We start from the raw sequence: 20,543 nt of genomic DNA on the forward strand, positions 1-20,543 counted from the left end.
GTAGGTCTCTCTTTCCTCTTTTCAAAATGTATGTTCATTTTAATTAACACACAGCAGAGTAAACAAAACAGGAAGCCAAACATGATCTCCCATTATCAGTTAATCTGACTAGTAAATTCCACTTCTAGGTCATGAGTTCTGTGCACAAATGATCACCCATTATGTGGATAGAACCCAAATAGTATAAAGGTTTTCAGTGATGACACCAGGCCTAACTGCCCATACATTGCATCACCACAGGCAGAGTGGCTTCACCAAAAGGAATGGGAGCCCACTAAGATGCCAAAACAGACAAACCCAAAAGATGGTGACTGACTAATAAATTTACAGTTTATTCAAAACAGCAGCATTATATTTAAATCCTCTTTTGATTAGGAAGGGTAGAAGAAACTGTTTATTGGTCAAAAACCAGAAGCACCTGTTTCCCCCAGCACAGTGAATTTCTTGCAGCAATGCAGTTCAATGTTTTCATCTGACCCTAACATACAACACTCTGTGTTGGCACAAGCATAGAAGGGACAAGCACAGAAGTCATGGAGTCACAAGTGACTGGAGGCTTGCATGAGTATTGGAATACTCTGAGAACATAAGATAAGGACCTGTCTGGCCCTTACATACTTCCCTCAAAACATGTCTCTGCTGGAGACAGAGCACTGATCTCAAGAATCTTGGGTTTGACCTGGTATGACCATTCTTACATTGACAATCCAATCATCTTAAGCCCTCGGGGCATATATCTGTTTTAGCAGTAGAGTTTTCTTTGTTAAGTAAATTACTCTTCCATAAAGTAATTTGGAGCAATTATTCTTAATCAAAATAAAATAGGACGCTCTTCTCTTGTTGATTGTTCACTGGGGACCTGAACTCTGTGCCTCTCATGCTGTACAGTCATAAGCCAGACAGAATGACCACTGCAGCAAAACATTTTGTACAACTGTGTTCCAGGAGGACCATAATCTCTACAGCTGAAATAAAACCAACTTCCTTTCAAGCAGGATACAATATTAATTAATTTAATATAGTAAAAAGATGAGGATTCTCTGGAGAGATGAGAACACTTTCCATTTCTATAACACTGTTATTATTCTAAAGGAAATACTATGAATGAGAAGATATCACAGAGTAATTGTAAGATAACAGACTTCTCTGACCCACTGTCTGAAATGTTACACGGTACCCTCAGTCTGTCTTGCTCACTGCACCCTTGGATACAAGATGAGCCTAGATTCTTTAGATTAAACCTGAATTTTACAAAGTGCTCAACCCTAATTATATCTTGGCTAAACGGGTAACACCAGCACCCTCAACTCCAAAGAGCTGTTTTCAAATTTTAGTCCTACAAAACTACTGCAAACCAATCTCATAAGCAATATGTTTGATCTGGGAAGGAAAACTGTGCAGTCATACAGTTTACATATTAATATAATAAAACAATTTAATGGAAGAATTTTTTTCCTTTATTACTTGAATGATATCAATAAAGATCTTAAAAGTAACCTGTTAGTAACATTTCAGACAGCTGGTTTACTAGTTTGTGCAGGAATATTCCTGCAGGTAATCTCTATTAACAAATACCTCTGAAGCTGGAAGTCATCTGACTTGATGTACAGTATCATCCATGTAATTAAAAAATGCCTTTTACTAATGTGATTCTCTTTCCTTTGCGCTTCTTATATAGTAAAGTAACAATACTTCCAGCTTGTATGTTCAATAATTCCAGTTAAAATAATGAAGAAACACATTTAAATACACTTACCAGTCATCCAAGTGAAGTAAATGAGAAAGACCCTTTTTGACTCTTCCTGAACAAGAGCTACTTGAGTAAAGCAAGAGACATTACAAGGAGCTACAATTATTGTCAAACTATGTAGCAATTATTTTTACCTGCTGCTTTTTATACAGCATCCATCTGATCCTGTGCTTGAGACTTAAACTGAGATGAAGAGGAATGATTACAAGACTGCTCAGTGCCTACCAGAAGTATCTTTCCTTTAAAAAAGTTCAATTTTTACAAAGATGCATAGCACAGAAAACCCTATCTGAGAAACATACAAGAAATACATGCAAGATCATGGAAAGATGTGACAGCCTCCTCAGTGCTTCCCAATACTATTGACAAATACAGGAATTTCTAAAGCTCTGCAATAGATCTAGCATGTAACTTCACGAAAGTACAACCCCATCAGATGACAGGGAGCAGCAATTTACCACCATTTTTGAACAAACACGAACAATGGTTACATTCTTGTTCTAGAGAACAGAATCCTGGAGAAGCTCTCCAACCTCTCAAGCAGAGTATTTATTTATAATCCTTTTTGGATCACTCTTACCCGTTTCTCCCAATTAAAATTATACCTATATTATTATTTTAGAAAGCCTAATGATCACTGCCATCTGCACTAATCTATCCTTCCTCTGAGCGAGGAAATGAGAGACCAGATTTGAAAATTACTTGCTCCTAATATAACTGTACATTCTAAAAGCAGCAGCTTGATGAAACTGAAGGGTAGAAAGATGCACCACAGGTGATAAAGCACTGGAGAACTCCTCCAGAAGAAATACCTGCGCCAGGCACAGAAAGTAAAGTGACTTTCTCTTTGAAAGGTAGGAAGAAAAGTCAGGAGTAGTAAACACTAGGCAGCAGGACCTACAACTTTTACACAGAATTATTAAAATGAAGATAGGAACCAAACTATGGCATCATGTTTGCAACTTGGATTTGAAGAAGGAATGCTGTTAAACACAAGTCAGAGGGGTGATCTGCAAAACTGTGAGAAGAGAGTGAGGCAGTTGGGTCCTCATCAGCTGGAGAGAGCTAAGCCCAATAGATGGAACTTGGTGGTTACCCACACAGAGTTCAGCAATCCAGAGGGCAAGACTTCTGCCCCAAGTCATCAAATCAACCTGCTGAGACCACACATTGACAGGGTATAAAACAACCTTTAGGGTTTTTCTAATGCAATTGATGACTGCTTCTCACGAGTCTTCCTAAACTCAAAATGCTCATGCAATGTCTTCACTCAGATAGGATCAGCATAATAACACCTTAATTGAATCAAAATACTGACATTGCTCTTCCCTTTAACAGTTTTCCCTGGCATTAAGAAATCCACATTTTAGAACCAGATGCTACTATGTAAGTGTAATTAGAATAAGCTATAAAAGGCACAGATGATTAGAATTTTCCCCAAGGTGATGGATTAGGACAATGTCAACTTGTTTTTATGCCAAGTCACATGACATTAAAGATAAAAAGTGCTTTTACATTGAAGTGAAATTCAATCATTGCAACTCTTCTGAATTCTCATTTTACAAAGCAGAGATTTTTCCATTTTATCTTTAGCACAGTTTATTAACAGGAGCAGAATTAAGTTTTCCTTCTTGATCATCAATTGAGAACATAATAACTGTCTTCTGTGAATGGTTTGTCTGTTGCCCCAGGCATGACATTGTGGAAACTATCATTCCTCTTCTGAGACTCTGCACAGCTTCCTTTGTATAGGGAGCTACCCAGTTTCCTCTGGAGATTTTGTCCTGCCCTTTGCACACCAGTGGTGCTAATGTTGAGCACAGTTTTGGTATCACTGTGCTGTCTGTCTTATATTAGTCTTGGTTATCTTGGCACAGAGGAAAATTGATTTTCGTGGCATAAGATCAGCATTTCTGTGCTTGCTGACAGGCCTGGCAGAGGTTGTTCCAGAGACAGACCAAAACAGAATCATAGAATGGTTTGGGTTGGAAGGGACCTTTAAGATCATCTCATTCAAATCTGCCCACCATGGGCAGGAACACCTTCCACTAGACCAGGTTGCTCCAAGTCTCATCCAGCCTGGCCTTGAACACCTCCAGGGATGGGGCATCCACAAGTTCTTTAGGCAACCTATTCCAGTGCCTCACCACCCTCATAATGAACAATTTCTTCCTTATATCTAATACAAACCTACCCTCTGTCAGCCATTCCCCCTTGTCCTATCCCTACATGTCCTTGTAAAAAGTCCTCTACAGCTTTCCTACAGGGCCTCTTTAGGTACTTCTCCAGGCTGAAAAACCCCAGCTCTCAGCCTTTCCTCCTACTATCCCTCCACTCATCTTCATGGCCTCCTCTGGACTCACTGCAACAGGTCCACGTCCTCCCTGTGCTGAGGACCCCAGACCTGAGGGTTATTTTATCACAAGATGGTTAGGACTTAAACAGAAGACTAAGTTTGCTATGAGAAGCAGAACCACACAAACCTGTTTGATCAACAAACTTGTTTAGTAAACAAGAAGATAAACACAAAATTAATGTAAGTGACCCTCTGAAAATTCAGCTGAGAATTCATTTCTTCAAAGTCATCTTATAATCCTTAGGATTCTTCACTCTAGCTGCCAGACTGATCAGAAACATCACTACTTTTCCCTTTATTGGTGCATAAGAAAACAGATGACTTCCACACAGCTCTAATCAATATTAAAACCCCAGCAGTTCCAACCTGCTTTCACATGAGATACAAGAGAATCCAAACTAGCACCAAGAAACATGGTTATTCAATTCTAAGCAGCCACTTCCAAGGAACAGCACAAGAAAGCTGTTCAGAAGTCACTTTACTTACATTACAACACATTTAACAGCTTGAGCAAATTCAGTTTTGAGAACAGTTCTGTGCCTGAAGCCAGAGCATAGCTGGAACTGGTTTCCTGAAGGAGAACAGTAAAAGTAAAGATCTGCAAGGATCTAGACAGACAGCAAATACAATTCATATCCTCCAGCTTATACCAGCCTCTTTAAGAGGCACAGGTTATATCAGAGAAATATATTTATATCAGAGAAAAATACTGATCTATGTATTTAATCACTTTCACAGAGTAACAGTCAGACTGTTACTTTATGAAGTCAGGCACAGTTATCATTTACTCAATCTTTTACTAATAAAAATCATCATCAGATATACTAAGTCTTTAAAAAAAATTAAATTCATTTCTAAACCTGACCAAATTGTGAGAAAGCTTTGCAGACCAGCGTTAACGTGAATAAATGGACTGAGGTGATTAAATTTGTCTGCTTCTGCTGGATAAATACTACAACAATTAAATAATTTAAGTGGTCCATGAAATAATGCCCTAGATTAAGAGGTCTTAGACAGTTAAAAAAATGGTGCAGTAATTCCTAGATACACAAATTATGATTCAGTGAGACAGTTCTGTTTTATAAGACAAAAGAACAGCAGTAAATTGCTGAGAATAAATGGCAAAAGTTCTGCTGTTAGAAAGCAAACAACCACAACCTCAAACCAAAAAACAGACAGCATATAGGATCAGACAAACAAAAATCTTATAACTAAAATATCACTGAATTCTGTCTGTCTTCCTCAAATCTGCCAGACATGAGGAAAATTCCTTCTCTCAATTGTAGTGAACTTTTCTGAGGAGAAAAAGGCAAACAGATACCCAGGAAGAGTTTATTAAGATAAAAATACAGGTAAAAAATATACTCTATAACAATTCATCAGTATTACAACAGCAGTATATACTATTAGCACGTTTTCCATATCAGTCCTTTAGGTGGTTTTGCTTTTTTCATAAGTTAAGGCTAAAGTCCTTTATTGTAATTTTTTTTAAGATATTTTGCTTCTTTCACTTAACTCATTTTTCTTCTCCTTACCCTCTGTGTGTTCTTATGGTCTTTGTTACTCAGTTACTGCAGAGGTCAATACTTCAAAGATCAAGATGAAAATTCAGCAGATGGAAATCCTTCTGCAAAGGGTAGCTGTTCTCATCTAGCACAAAATGGCTCCTGATTTCCAACAAATAGGATGCTTCTGTATCCGTCAGCAGCGAGTGACACAGATCTGCTACTATTGCGCTGTAGGTTATATCTGAGGAGGGCACTGCAAAACACAACAATTCAATTTACACTTGATTTTCACAACGGCTCCCATCATTCAAGTTCTACCTCCACAAAAGCTCCACTGAATCACTGGAAATGCAGTTCAACATCTGAATAAAAAATTGGCTCTTATTTTTAATTATGTTTTAAAAACAACGAGCTGAGCCTGTTTCTCATCAAACTGTTAACAAGAGTGAATCAGGTAAAACACCTCTCAGGTCAAACAGGATGTATCAAGTGAAGCTTGTCTGAGCCACTTCTCAGTGTTTCACATCATGAAAGCATGTCAGCTATTTATAAAATCTGCTAAGAGGTTCTATTTCACCTATAAGGAATCAATTTAGTTAATGAATATTTAGCTATACAATTACAACTATTTCGTCTATATAATAAATGTTCAAACAATCTTGCCTCTTGTAGCTGCCACTCTGTTCTGAACTTCTGACTTGCTCAGACAGCAACTGAAATATTCTCTCTGATGTTGTTTGTAGGGTGGGTTTTTTTTTGGTTTTGGTGGGGTTTTTTTAAACTGTCAGTAATTAAAAATTTTGTTTCCAATGTCAACTTTGCAGCCGGTTTCTACCATAAATAATTCATGAAACAGTACCTACTAATCTGTTCAGCCAGTCTGCAGGAATATTGAGGAAGATTTTTTCCATCAACTCAGACACAACATGAACATAAATTTCATATCCTTCATCTTCTACTGTCATCAAAGCAGGTCTAGATCAGAAAACAAAAGTTTCTTGAAAGATACCTGCTACATTTTGATTTTTTTATTGAAGCAAAATTTCTGAAATTAAGACAATTTAATATCACTCTGCAATATAATACCAAGAACTAGAAAAATAAGAAAATCTCTATGCACTCATCTGTCAAATCTGTATCACTGAAATCACTTTGAGGTGTATATACTGAATTTACTACTCAATGTTAAAATAACTCCTAAAGTAACCCTTACTTTCAGACAACTGCTGAAAAAAATGCTTTATGACTTGTCTTCCCTGAAAGACAATGGGAAGTGCTCTGTTATGAAATTAGTGTTATCTATGGCTCTGAACTTTAAGTATAAAGGTTAATATAATACCTAAGTATATGTACCTACAAATATATAATGGGTACATAACATATTGAAATGCAAAGTAGGGAGATGAGCTTAGGTGGATCACTTGGAATTGTATCATCTGTATCAACATCAACCAATATTATCTGTCTTAATACATCACTTTATAGCCACATCATACCAAGGTATATTTCTTGTACTGTAACAAATACCAAATGTTTTCACAAACCACTAAACAAATAAAAAATCCTTCACTGAAAATTTTACCAAGGTGATGCATTCTTACTAATCTAATCAGAGCAAAATTTCAATGCAAAAATAACAGGTTTTCTCTGAAAAAGTTGGGCATGTAAGTTCCACAAGATGTGTTCACATGCTGAGAGTACAAACACCAGAAATCTATCATTTATCTACCACCTTTTGTGAAGAAGCAAATTGAGGTCCTTCAGGACCACTGAGAGGTTATAATCTTATGAAAGAGTGGGGGAACCTTTTCAGTTAAGAAAAAAACCCCTCTTCACACTTAATCCTCCTTCATAGGAAACCAAGTAGCATATAAACTTAAAGATGCAAGACTATTTTGCTTAGAGGTTAAATACTAATTCCCTTGTTAAATAAAGAGGATATTAGTAATTAAGTCAATAGTTCATTACACTCACTATGAAAGAGTTTAGAAAGAATTTGAGAAAGAATTTAGACAGAAAATTTACATATTCTACAATTCTATTACATCCATGACTGTCTCAATTACCATTCTCTAGCTACACATCTTTCAAGTCACTATGATACATTTTGAAAGCCCAAGATAAATTTAAAAATGGAACAATTAATTAATAACAATGTTCCTACATCAACTGGGTCCGCTTAGTTTATTTTCCCTAAGTGTGATTATATGTGTCTCACAGTGCCATCTGGTGATAACTTAGTATTTCTGCTCTCTGAGAATGCTGACTGAAAACATTTACCAATTTTATTTCTCCAAGGCTAAAACTGATTACTCAGTTAAAAATATGGTTCTGCATTCACACAATTTCAAACTCAGGCTGGAACAACACTCTTTAGGTTTCCCTTTGGTCCTCAAGCTTCTACTCCATCTTAGCTTTATCTGACATAGTACTGGGTAAACATCATTTCTGTCTGACATGATATTCAAAGAAATTAAAAGGTTACAACTTAAACTAAGAATATCACATACAAATAATGGCAATATAATACAGCAATTGAGGAAAAACTCCTTGAACATTCACTTTCACTTAGAAAGACAAGGATTGCTTACCATATCTTAAATAAAGAATTTTATATATAGGGGAACTTTAAATGGAGAAAGTTGCAGTTTACTTCCCTAATAGTAAATAGTATTTCAGATTTATTTTGCTTACCTGTAGAATGTTTTTACTTTGTTGTATGGCAAACATCTAATACATTGCTTGTAGATCAGGTTCTCATCTGCCTGCAGTTCCAAACCACAGTCTGGCACAACCTGAATATGTAATCATAGGCAGAGAAGCCAAAACACACTCCAGTGAAGTGTCAGCAGAGAAGATGAGTTGCTTGTACTGACCAGTTGAAATGGTAAACTTCAGTTCTAAGATATGGGCTTTCACTTGAATCACTCCTGCAAAAACAAGTTCAATCAAATATGAATTCAGTTTTATTTATAACTGAAAGCAAAAACGAGGGCTGCAGCTGATTCAAAACCAACATCACTAGAAATAAAACTTTCTTCTTTTTTTCCCTTTAGTAACACCTGCTCACATTTTTAGAGATATTTCATGCAGGGAAAAGTCACCATGGTTAAATATTATTTTAAAATGTATAAATCTACTACATTTTCAGGCAGTATTGAGGTAGATGCCTCTACAGAAGTGCCCGAATAAGACAACAAAATTGTGCAGGTAATTTCCAAGGGATTTTCTTTCCACTAATTCAGAGACACTGAAAAGCACAGCCTTAACAACTTAGCTTTCCATTATTTTAACATAAACCAGAGTTAAATGCTTGCAACACCAACTTTAGTTACTTCCCAGAATTTAACACCAACCTAGCAATCTTTTAGGTTTATCTGGGAGGCGGCGACTGCGTAAAATGTTTTCTTTGTTCTTTTGTAAGAAGTTTTCAATAGCAGTAGCTATTTTACTCTTGATTTAGAGAGTTCCACTTTTGGAGAAATACTATTTGACAAACTTTTAGTGATTAATCACATCATTACAAGGCTGGTTGGTGTGCATAACCAAAGTCAGCATTTCTCCCTATGTTCCAAAGCTGTCACTGCATGGTACCACATACCCCACCTCTCTCACCACTGGGCTCACGGGAGGCTGCATCAGTTTGTTTGAGTGGTGAGCAGCAGCCTTCAGAATAAATTCAGACCCCCAAACCTCTGCTACCTTAAAACATAAGCATTTTACTTCACCAATAGAGCATCTATTTTGCTCAGTTATGCATTGCACAACAGACATTACAGAACTACAGGTAACACTTACCTGAGCATTTTTCCTCCAAGTGTGCAGAGAGCTTTGTCAACTGCATGAGGGATGTCTGGCTTTTTTGAAACTTCTCTTTAAATTCAACTGCCCTTTTGTCATCATCAAACAAGCACTCACAGGATGACCATGGAGTTGTGTGCAGTTCCAAGTCACCTGAGACAGAACTACGTTGGACCAGAAGGTATTTGAAGTCCCATATGTGATCTATTGAACAAAAAAGGCAAACAGAAGATATTTTCTTATACTGTGGGTAATTTAAAGCAGGTCAAGGTCATTTACAAGTTTTAGCATTTTCCCATTTTGGATTAGAGTCTGATTTTTGGTGGTAACGTGCTAAAACTCATGAAAAATGTGCTGTCAGATGCACTGTTTTACAGTGAAACACTCCAAAAAAATTGTCTGAGCATCCATCTAGTTTCATGCACCTCATCTCTGACTAGAGATCTTGCAGCACCCACCCAGAACTGAGAATGCTTCAGCCAAAAGGAAGGTTCAGGTAGTAACGTTACAGCAACACCGAGGGAAAATCTAAACAGGAGGAAACAAAGAGACACTTGGCAAGAGGGGATATATGGAAATAGGGGACAGAGTCTAACTGGGGAACAAGGTTTGGCTGATACCTGAATTAAACTATTACTGAGATCTTCAACATCACCCTGCTGATAAAAAGTTTATCTTTATTTTTCAGCAATCTAAACCAGGTGAGTGTAAATCATGAACTGAATGATCTTCTGACTGTCTACTGGAAGTCCAAACTAATTTTTAGCAAGAGATGAAAAATAAATGATATTTAGATGCTCTAGAACTATACAGTCTTACACACTTTAACCCTGTAGACAATGCAAAAATTACAAGTCTCCACACTTTCCTCTATAAGACTAAGAAGTTTCTAATCTGCTCATACAACCAGTAAACACACAGAGCTGTGGTACAACTCCTACCAAGGACTTTGTGGACATTGAGGTTTTCCTGTAGCCCACTCACACTGTTTAGCTGCTGTATTGTGTATGCTTTAGTATCCTGTGAATTTATCTTTTTGGCTATCTTACTGGAATTGAATGTTCATGGTTTGTACACAATGAAGTATTTGAACAATTGAGAAATCACTCTTATCTTGAATTTCAGATAATCATTTAATCATAAAAAGGCCAACTGCCAGATGCACAGAACACTAGCTGGAGAATAAGACACAAGGTTTACAAACATAAACAATACTACAGAGACCTACATGTTACACTTTTCCATTTTAAGCATATTGCTGAATGTCTAATAAATTACCTTTGGTATCCTCTTTCTGCAGCAACAACAATCAAAAAAATCAAATTCTATATTTTTAAAAGTAATATTCTAGATGATTCAATTCTTCAGGATGACTGAATTCTGTAAAATTTCTAACCATCTAACAAACAGTATACACCTGCTAACACTCAAGCATGCACAAAAATAAGAGCCATGTGGGCATTACATAGAAAAGTTACTGCTTGAATTGCACCATTTTCTTCAGGTAGTTTAAAAGGTTAGGTCTTACAGTTAAAATGATTTCCAAGGATGGAGATTACTTATAAATTGAAGTGGTACTGGCAGAATTCAGTGTCAGAATTTAACAGGTAAAGATTCACTATGAAGATGTTTAACCTTCATGGATTTTATCCTGTACTGTACAAAAACTGGCTTTTCAGGTAGACATATTCAGCATTTCAAGTAATACAACATTTACTTCCTAAGTGTATTCATTGATCAGAAGTATAAACTGAAGTTATCAATTTAACAAAAACCTACTTTCACTTATTTTTAAAGAACAAAGCCAGGAAAAAGTCAAAATTTGGTAATAGTCAGTCACTGCTCAAACACAAGCTACGTAATTATTGCAAGAGATGGTTTCAGTCAGTTATAGCCAGACTTGATTGCAAGACCATTAGGATATAAAGCCTGGCACTGCAGTAAGGTGGGAAACAGAGAATGAACATCAGAAGTAGAAAAAACCAGCATTTCATACTAAACTGTGACAATTATAAGGAAGACCCAGCAAAACTGGTAATAGTTAACACTCATGGGTTTTAATAGTTAGATAACTGGGAACTAGTGCATCTTGTATCTAGGTTCAAGTTTTTAAATATTTATGTCTTCTCAGTCTTCTAAGGTAAGTGCATTCAAATTCTGCTGCTGCTGGCACTGCTTCTAAACAGAGGACACATGCTAGAATTGCTATCAAATATGTTACCCTTGCAAGGGAAGTATTTAAAGGTTGAATAGTAAATGTTACCAGCTGAACATTTTAAAGATATTAACAGCACCACAAAAATCCTTCTACAGCAACCAACAGGTACAAGGACTTTACCTTTTTTCCTTTGAAGCTGAGGGCACCAGGCAGCCCCTGCTCCCCACAGAACCATCCTGTAATGTTGATCTCTGTTCTGTTCTACTGTTAGAATAATTTTTCTTTGGCTGCCACCTTTGTAGGTATACACAGATTCTGAAAAAAAATGAAATCACATTATTTCTACAGTAAAAAGCATGTAAGCACACAAACCCCAGTATTAAGGTGAAATCATGTTGCTATCTTATTTTACAGTGCAATTACAAGGAAAGAAGAATACACCTACAACTTCTTCAGGACAGAAAACAGTCTGATTTCTTCAGAAACATGACTCTAGTCTGAAGGAGTGCATAAAGTAGATGATTTTACTTTTATCCACCTAAATACTCAGCAGCTGGACACCTCCCTTTGAAACAGCAGACATCTGAGCATCTTTCAGCTCCCACTTGAGTAGATGCAAATTTTACTCAATCTCTCAGTAACTGTCATAATTGGAAGTTAAAGCTCCTGTAACTTCTGTGGAATACACTGAAAGAAACACTTCTCTAGAAATTTTCACATAAAAGAAAACCATAGTCAAGTACAAGGCACACTACAAGGCACACTACTAATACTATAAAAGTATTAGTAAGAACATATAAATTGAAACAATTAAGATCTCTACGTGACTCTTACCCAGGATACTGCCTGTCTTAGTTCCACACGAAAACTATAGTATTTTTAATTAAAAAATAATTTTTCAACAAGACCTCTTGCATTAAATATCCAACAGTTCTGAGATTTACATACTATTATGAAGATTTCTATCTTCAAAATTCTCCATTTATCATGAATAAATATGACATTGACAGTGTAGGTAAAAGTTTGAATCTTACTAATACAAGCTGACAGAGCAACATGATCAAATTTGCAAAGCTTGAAGTCAAGCACTGAGAACATTTTGCCTTGCAAAATTACTATTTAAGTTTCACCTAATGCAGAAGTTGAAGTCCAGTGCATGAACTTACCTGTTAATACAGCAATGTCGATAATTTTCAGGACTGAGTGCACCAACGTATTTGGCTGGAGCTGATCTAGCTGCATATACTGAACACTATCCAGTCTCTGAACCTGCCTTTGTGGAATGTCTCTGAAGTGTGGAAATTCTGATGATATGTATGCCAATAAGCCATGGAGAACACCACAGTCCACTACAGGATAAACTTATATGGAAAAAAACAAGTCAAAACGATAAACTATTCTTTTTGTTTAGAAGTATAAAACCTACTGCTTGGAACATATTTACACTTCACAAAGTCAAAACTGTTTCAGAACAATTTTAAGGCAAGAAATCCTTGAGATCTGTAACACAACCTGAAATTAAGCTGTACTTCATCTGCCTCCTCTTGATAACATCCCAAAGTTAAGTACAATACTTTAAATCACACTAAACATAGCAAAGAAATCTTGTCTCATAGCTTGGTAAGAAGAATAGCTGTTCTTGGCCATTCACCTCAGACTCTGCCTTAAACAGCTGGTAACAATGGACATCACAAAGACAGTAAGAACAATGCAATCATGGTGGTACTTCCACTGTATTTTCTCCTTAGTCTCCTATAATTAATTACTTTCCCTGGATGGATCTACTTACTCTTTAAGCCTCTGACGTTTCTGCAGAAATTTTAATCCTTATGCAATTTCAGACATGAATTGGTCGAGTCCTGGGATAACTGCTCTTTCTTAAACTAAACTCATGGAACTCAATTTTTCAGAGTTTTGAGTGGTAACCACCAAACTTTACCATAAACTCCACACGCCTGTCTGATGTCATTATGTTCACATCTTGTCCACAAGTGTCCCTGTCATACTTTTCTATAGTGTTCTGTACCTCTCAGTTGCACATATTTCCCTTCTATCCCACGTGTGAGGCATTGCCAACAAAATGGAATTCTTTAAATAGCTATTTTACTGTGATTTTGAACTTATTCACTATCATCTTACATTCTTCTGGATTGAGAGCTGAGCAGTTCCCCAGATTCAGTAACCGACTGGTGAATGTAGACTGAAGCATGATTTCTCCACACCAAAGGTTCTCATACATTGTTATATCTGCAATAAAAAACCCAACCTTATCAGCTCATATATCAACAATATTGAAGTATATAGTATTTTTCTTGATCATAGAACCATCATATATACAGCTGTGAAAGACAGTTTGAAAGAGATCACTTGGAAACACAGGGTTTTTTTTTTTTTAATCTATCAACACCATTTACAATGAGCAAATAAAATTTTCTCATTAGTTTGATGTAATTCTTAAATTCATTAGCCTCCTAGCAGGCACTGTTTAAGTGAAGTGTGTGGCCACATTGGATAAATTATTATTGTACAAAATTTCAGAATGAGTAGTAAAGTACTAGGCTTACCCAGAAACACTTCTGATATATTTTGCAGTAAGAATGTCTAAGCAGAAAAGAAAAAGCACAACTTGTCTTCAGTTTCTTTAAAATATCTACCTTTGCACTTACCTTTGAGCACTTAAAGAACTCTTAACAATGAGAAATAGGTATCTTAAACTGTAGAAGTTTTCAAACAATTTTATATTGTGTAACTTTTTTGCATATTGCCAAACCTAAGTGGCCGGATCACTAACAAGTTCTGGGCCACTCCAGCCCCAAATTAGGTGCAATATTGTTTTTGCAGTACTGCATTTGCTCACGAGGTGTGTTCTCTTGCAGAGAGGGTTTTGCTCCTGTTATGTATAAAAGAGTACAAAGGATTTATCAAGAGGAATCTTCATTATTAATTTCATGTTATGAAAGAGGTAAATTACAAACAGCATTTTGTATTTCTGCAGTCTATGCTGGTTACCAATTCACAACATGATCCACCTCAAGATGCTAGTGCTATGTTAAAAAGTCTTTCACAGGAAGAAGAATATTTCTCATCCTGAGACTGAACTTCACAATTTTTTGTTTTACCTGCTGGTCCAAAAGCAGAGAATTACAAAGAAGTCCCTCTATGGGACAGTCAGTGTTCCACCAGCAGGATGACTGAGAACTCAAAGTGATGTTGAACAATGCAAGTGATGTAAGAAAGATACTCACAAATCCTTAGCCATAGTTCCAAATTACTTGTTACATATTCTTCTACTTTAAACAGGCCTTTTGAAAGATCCACATTTTAAAAAGGCAAGTAAAAGAATTCTCACCTGTAAGCAGTACAACATCTCCAGGAAACACAGTGAGGGACCAAAATGCAGCACCACGCCACAGCACCACCTTTCTCTCAGTTTCTGACTGGTCAATAACAACAATTGTTGCTACAGGAACTTTACATGAAGATTTTGGTCTAGTCTTTACTTGTATTTCTTTGATATGACAAGGATGTACTACTGTGACCAAAACATTGTACTTTTGATTTTTGCAGCAGCAATTCTTAAGTAGTGATAGTTTCTTCTGAAGTTTCTTGAACTCTGTCATCCTCTCTTGATCCACTTTAGTCCCAGGACCAGGTGGAGAGGAATTCAGTTTAGCTCTCTTGGATATCAGCTGCCTTTTAAATGCTGAGTGAAAAAGAGGAAAGGAATCTTCACACTTGCGGGGTCTTTTAGAAGAGTTCTTGTGAGAACAGTCTACTTGAGAGCACAGTATTCCAGAGCTCAATGGTTCAATATGAATTTCATTTACCAAGCGCTCAGAAGGAGCTTCAATTTCTTGTAACTTCCCTATGTTTTCCTGAGCACTTCCTTCTTGCTTTGTAGCTTCAAAACAAACATTTTCCCCATCATCCTCAGAACTGAAAAGATCAAGAGAACTTGCATACTCTTCCTTACATTCATTTTCAGCCACATTAGTACACGTTCCAACACCAGAATCAAATTGGAAGTGATCATACCGTCTTTCTTCAGCTTTTTTGCCTGCTTCTGTATCTGACAGCTTTATGATTCTTCCCAGCATCTCATTCCGCTCCTGTGCAAGAACAGCCATCTGACTTGACGTCACTACACTGCGAAATTCAGTATCTGTTGACACCGCCAAGTCCAAACAATCGTTTGGTTCTTTTGGTTTTGACTCTTGACGGTTTTGGAAAACCGTATCCAGATACTGATCTAGATGTTGATGACGATCGCTTCTGTGACCTGACTGCTGTCCCACAGACAGATTTATGCTGATCTGCTTCGTACTGGCAACCAACTCGGAAATGTCAGCGCCGTTCACTTCCGAATGACCAGCTTCTCTCTCAGTGAGGTCTGAACAGCAGCCATGGGATGATTTGTCCTGCCCAGCTGATCCTGTAAACTTCTGTGGAAGGTGTTGATCTGCAGCCTGATTTGCATTTGCAGGTGTGTATCTATCTTTAGATATCTGACAGTCAGAATAAGTTAAACTTTTGGTCTCTTTAGGTGTGCTGGTACAACTCACTGCCACAGGTACAGGAGGTGCCAAACCTTCTGCTGCCACTGCCCTTCCCTGTTCAGGCTGCCGAGCGCTGCCATCCCTCGTAGGAACTGCTGTGACTGAGGAGTTTCCTGCCTGGAACACTGAGGGGTCAGCAGCACCCTGGACTTTTTCAGAAAGAAGCCCACGTGCGTCACACAAATAGTGCAGTTCTCTCCATTTTTCAGCAGTAGGTGCTGAACTACTGGGCTCTAACACCTCCAGTGGGCCTGGAATACTGGGTGCTCCCACAAAAACATGAATCTGAGGTCTTTTTGACATTTTTGACTGCTGTGCAAGCTAGACTTTAAATAACGTGGCTTATGCAATGAGCACAATAATAAATATTAGCAAATGCAAAAAGAAAATAATTTTACTTTCTCTTAACAACTTTAAAAATACCTAAAATCCAAAGGAGTATTTCATAGTTTAACTGGTAAAAACACTACTTTACTACTTATAGCCCATAAAAATAAATGTACAAAGTCTAAAACAATGGAAGTTATTTTAAAAATATTTAATTTTTGTGTCAAACTTGCATAGAAAAATAAATTTACAGTGCTCCCTAGTTTCTGATTCTGATACTCGGAAACACATTATGGTGAAGTTAAAATTAAGTTTAATTATTGAGCTATTTATCTTCATTAATTATTGCTAATTAAACAGTCATATGTGAATTCATTATTCAGTACTTGATTTTAATTCATGTGAAATAAATGCCTGTAAGAAACTTTCACAGTACAGTTAGGAGATAATTTCATCTCCCAGAAAATTATAGTTTCAACTAAATGATTAAAAACACCTACAGCCATTTAAAATTAAAGTTTGCTAGAAATGCAATATTTTACAGGCTGTTTTAGAATGAAACTACTATATTAAGTGATTGTTTTAAGAAACTGAAGCTTTCAGGCTACTACTAATAAATTATAATTATTTAATGAGCACTAAGACGTTAGTGAAACTTGAGCAGGTGATTTAGAATTTAATTCATTTAAGTAGTATCACACAACTCATGAAATAGCTTTTCTAGCTACTTTAAAATAAGCCCACCTTACATAGCCCAAAAGACCTTTTATTTTTTTTTGTTTTGCTATATAATTACAAATATAATTTTAAAATATGCAGCTACAGCTACAAGTGTTCATTAAAATGCTGATGTCTAGCTACATGTTTTGGGAGTGTTATTACTAATAGAAGTTGCTGCAATAGGCAATTCTGCAGATGTAGAGAATGCCAGATAAAATTCGAGAGCTAATCCAGCTGTAAAGAGAAGGAAAAGAGCATTGAAACAAACACAGCATTCAAAAATACGTAAATTTTTCATTTAGCACTTATTAAATTAGCAACCATTTTCTCAACAACCCCACTAGGGGTCGATAAATCTGCACATTCCTAAAGATCACTGTAACATGGAAAAGCTATAAACATCCTGGAACACTGATCTCTGGTATATTACTGGTGTCACTGGAAAAGCAATATACAACCACTAAAATCAGATATGGCAAAATTCAAAGGAGGTGCAAAACACAGTAACTGTCTGCACTCAGTTTTATGCCCATTAAAAAAAGAATGCTACTTAAAACATCAGAGTATCCAAAGCAAAGTGATAGTGAGGTTGAACCCCCAAATAAGTGTGTTAGTAAGTTCTGTAGATAAGAGGTTACCCAACACGACATAAAAACAAGTTTAGTAACAAATCTATGACAAACAGAAAATGTTTTATTAGTTTAAATGAACTTCAGAAGCGTAACCTAAGTGATGAGATTAAATAATTTCTTCCACTTAAAATATATTTAAGTCTACTGATAACTTTTTCTTTGTGATTATCTTGTGATTATCTTGTGTACTAATTTGTGATAATTAGAACAGTATGTTTAGAGGCCAGCTTACAACCTGGAGTTGCAAGACCCTTCAGAGATTTGTAGTCATAGAAAAGTTAGTGCTTAAGATGCCATAATGTAAAGTTCTCAGAATTAAAATTAAACTCAGAATTAAAATTAAAATTAAAATTAAAAAACTCTCAAGTGTCCTAGATTACTTTGTTTATAAAATGCAGCACTTCACATACTGTACTGGAGCAAATTTCTGCACTTTATAGCTTAAAGCCAGAAAAGAGTAACAAAGGAAAGCTTTTAGACAATTATATATTTCATGGGCTAAACCTACCGTTTCAATACTTGTAGTTCAGTATAAAGGAAGATCCCAGAAAGGCAGCTGTACTTCACTCTACTTCCAGAGATATCCTGTATCATATTTCAAGAATGTTCTTCCTATAATCAGGGTTGAACCATTAATTAACCAGTTAAGACTTGAAGAACCATCACTGAAGGATCAAATAATAAGCATTGGGGTTTTTGTCTGTAATTCTGTCTACTCCCCATAATAAGCTCATGGAAAACTGGATTTGTTTTGTCAATTCCCAAGCATTACTATGCTATTTTTAACCAAAAGCATTACCAATTTATGAAAGCAACAAAATGAAAATGTAAACATATCCTAATAGCCCCAGACCTTCTTCTCAGTATATATATAGATACACACACACATTACACTCAAAGTCTTTATGCAGAGTCTGAAATGAACAAAGCTGTTATTTTGGTATGCTTGAAAAAGACAACTACTGTGACCGTTACACCTTTTTCCCTCGAGGATTTCATTTTGAGGACCTGGAAGATCTTGGCACAGTCTCACAGTATAATCTAAACCAGCTAATGCCTATTGCAACTGCAGTAATTAGGACTCAAGTTACAGCAGGCATGACACTGCCAAATACAATGGAAAAATTTCTGCTTTTTTTGTCCAAAAAGCCTCATCTTTTTACATTTACATTTATAAACACACATTAAGATCTGTGACTAATATTAAAGGGTACTTTGAAAATACTTTTCTTTTTAGACAAGTATCCAAGTATTTCTTTTTATAAACACACCTTATACCTTGGTAGCACTGACATGAAAAAGACATATTAATAGCAAGTGGTGATTTGCTACAGTACTAAAACAAAATAAACTGAACACTGCCACAATCTACTACCACAAACATATAGGGACAACTGGTATCATTAGGCAACTGAATTTCCCCGAGATACATTAAACTGAATTTATAACAGAAGGAAGTCCATGCCAGTTTTCTAGTAGACTGATGAATTTAAAGATGTGAGCTTCCATACAGATGTGTTCTCAATAAATACCTGATATATAAGAACACACCTGTAACAGTATTGCATACAAAACATGAAATGTTTGCTAAGCGAGAAGTCAACAATACTTTGATAGGATCTTGGCAAAAGTCCAGTTACATAGTAATTTATCAGCCTCTCATTTTAAGCATCACTTCTCTCTTGGTTCTTGTCATGTTTAAAGCTTAGTAAGTTACACAAAGATTCAGAAAGTTTTCCTTAACTTTCCAGTTCTGTAACTTCCCTGAATGTAGGATTTGCTTTCTTTATTCATGTTTTGCAGTGCCAGTACATTCAAGGCCAGGTGGGATGGGGCCCTGAGTGACCTGGTCTAGTGAAAGGTGTCCCTGTCCGAGGCAGGGGAGTTGGAACGGGATGATTTTTAAGATCCTTTCCAACCCAAGCCTTTCTATTATTACACCAAAGCAATTAAATCTTTATGTTAACTATGAATTTTTTCAACTAAAATATTTTCAATATTTTCAAAACCTAAAATTTACATTTTTCTTACAATACTTTAAGCTTAGAAATGGAAAGTGACCTCTGCCTATTTTCTGGTTCACATAATAAATCCACTACCAAATCATCTCCATTGGCAATTTTCAAGTGACTTTTTAGGTCAAAGATACCAAACTCCTTCCTGTAATAGGAAACATCAGTACCTAAAATCATTTAAGTCTGTAAATCAGAAAGAAAAATAAATTAAAGTTTATCTAAATTCTCTGTTTGAAAAATTGTATACAGAACCTTTGCTATGCTGCTTTAGAATGGAATTATTACTATTTTCATGAGTTTTGTTAATGAAGTTCTGTGCCTTGTTTTAAATAAAAAGTCTAAAGGAACAATTCATTATAAGTCTTGAAAAAATAAGCAAAAAACCTATCAATCCTATTAGCATTTTATTCTGTAGTTACATTATCTGTAGGCAGATAGGGGGTTAACTACACTAAAGATAACAGGAGCTAAAGCTCATAAAGATACAACCGAAACCTGAATGCACATATCCATTATACCTGTTAATTATTACACCATTTCCTAATTTGTGGAAAGCTGCTCTATTCCTAATAGCCAATGAAAGCCTAGTTTTTTATCTCTGAAATGGTCAGAGTCTGATTGACGGGTCAATGATCTATTAAAAAACAGTAACTACATCAGCAACTTTTACATTTGCAAGACACTGCAACTGAAGTTTAATACACCTATTACAAGAAATAC

At 36.1% G+C, this 20,543-nt stretch overlaps 1 protein-coding gene across 1 annotated transcript in view; it reads right to left on the reverse strand.

The window, feature by feature from the left end:
- Positions 1-1,600: 1,600 nt before the first annotated feature.
- Positions 1,601-20,543, reverse strand: part of SHLD2 (shieldin complex subunit 2) — a 30,433-nt gene continuing 11,490 nt past the window's right edge. Inside the window, 10 exon segments of the mRNA XM_050340070.1 lie at positions 1,601-5,867; positions 6,474-6,589; positions 8,309-8,397; positions 8,399-8,544; positions 9,413-9,619; positions 11,754-11,888; positions 12,740-12,934; positions 13,713-13,820; positions 14,923-17,410; positions 18,317-18,420. Coding sequence (XP_050196027.1) covers positions 5,695-5,867; positions 6,474-6,589; positions 8,309-8,397; positions 8,399-8,544; positions 9,413-9,619; positions 11,754-11,888; positions 12,740-12,934; positions 13,713-13,820; positions 14,923-16,432 — 2,679 coding nt within the window. The 5' untranslated portion in view covers positions 16,433-17,410; positions 18,317-18,420 and the 3' untranslated portion in view covers positions 1,601-5,694.

Source organism: Myiozetetes cayanensis, unplaced genomic scaffold, assembly GCF_022539395.1.
Source record: "Myiozetetes cayanensis isolate MyiCay16 unplaced genomic scaffold, myiCay2020 scf10, whole genome shotgun sequence".
NCBI lineage: Eukaryota > Metazoa > Chordata > Aves > Passeriformes > Tyrannidae > Myiozetetes > Myiozetetes cayanensis.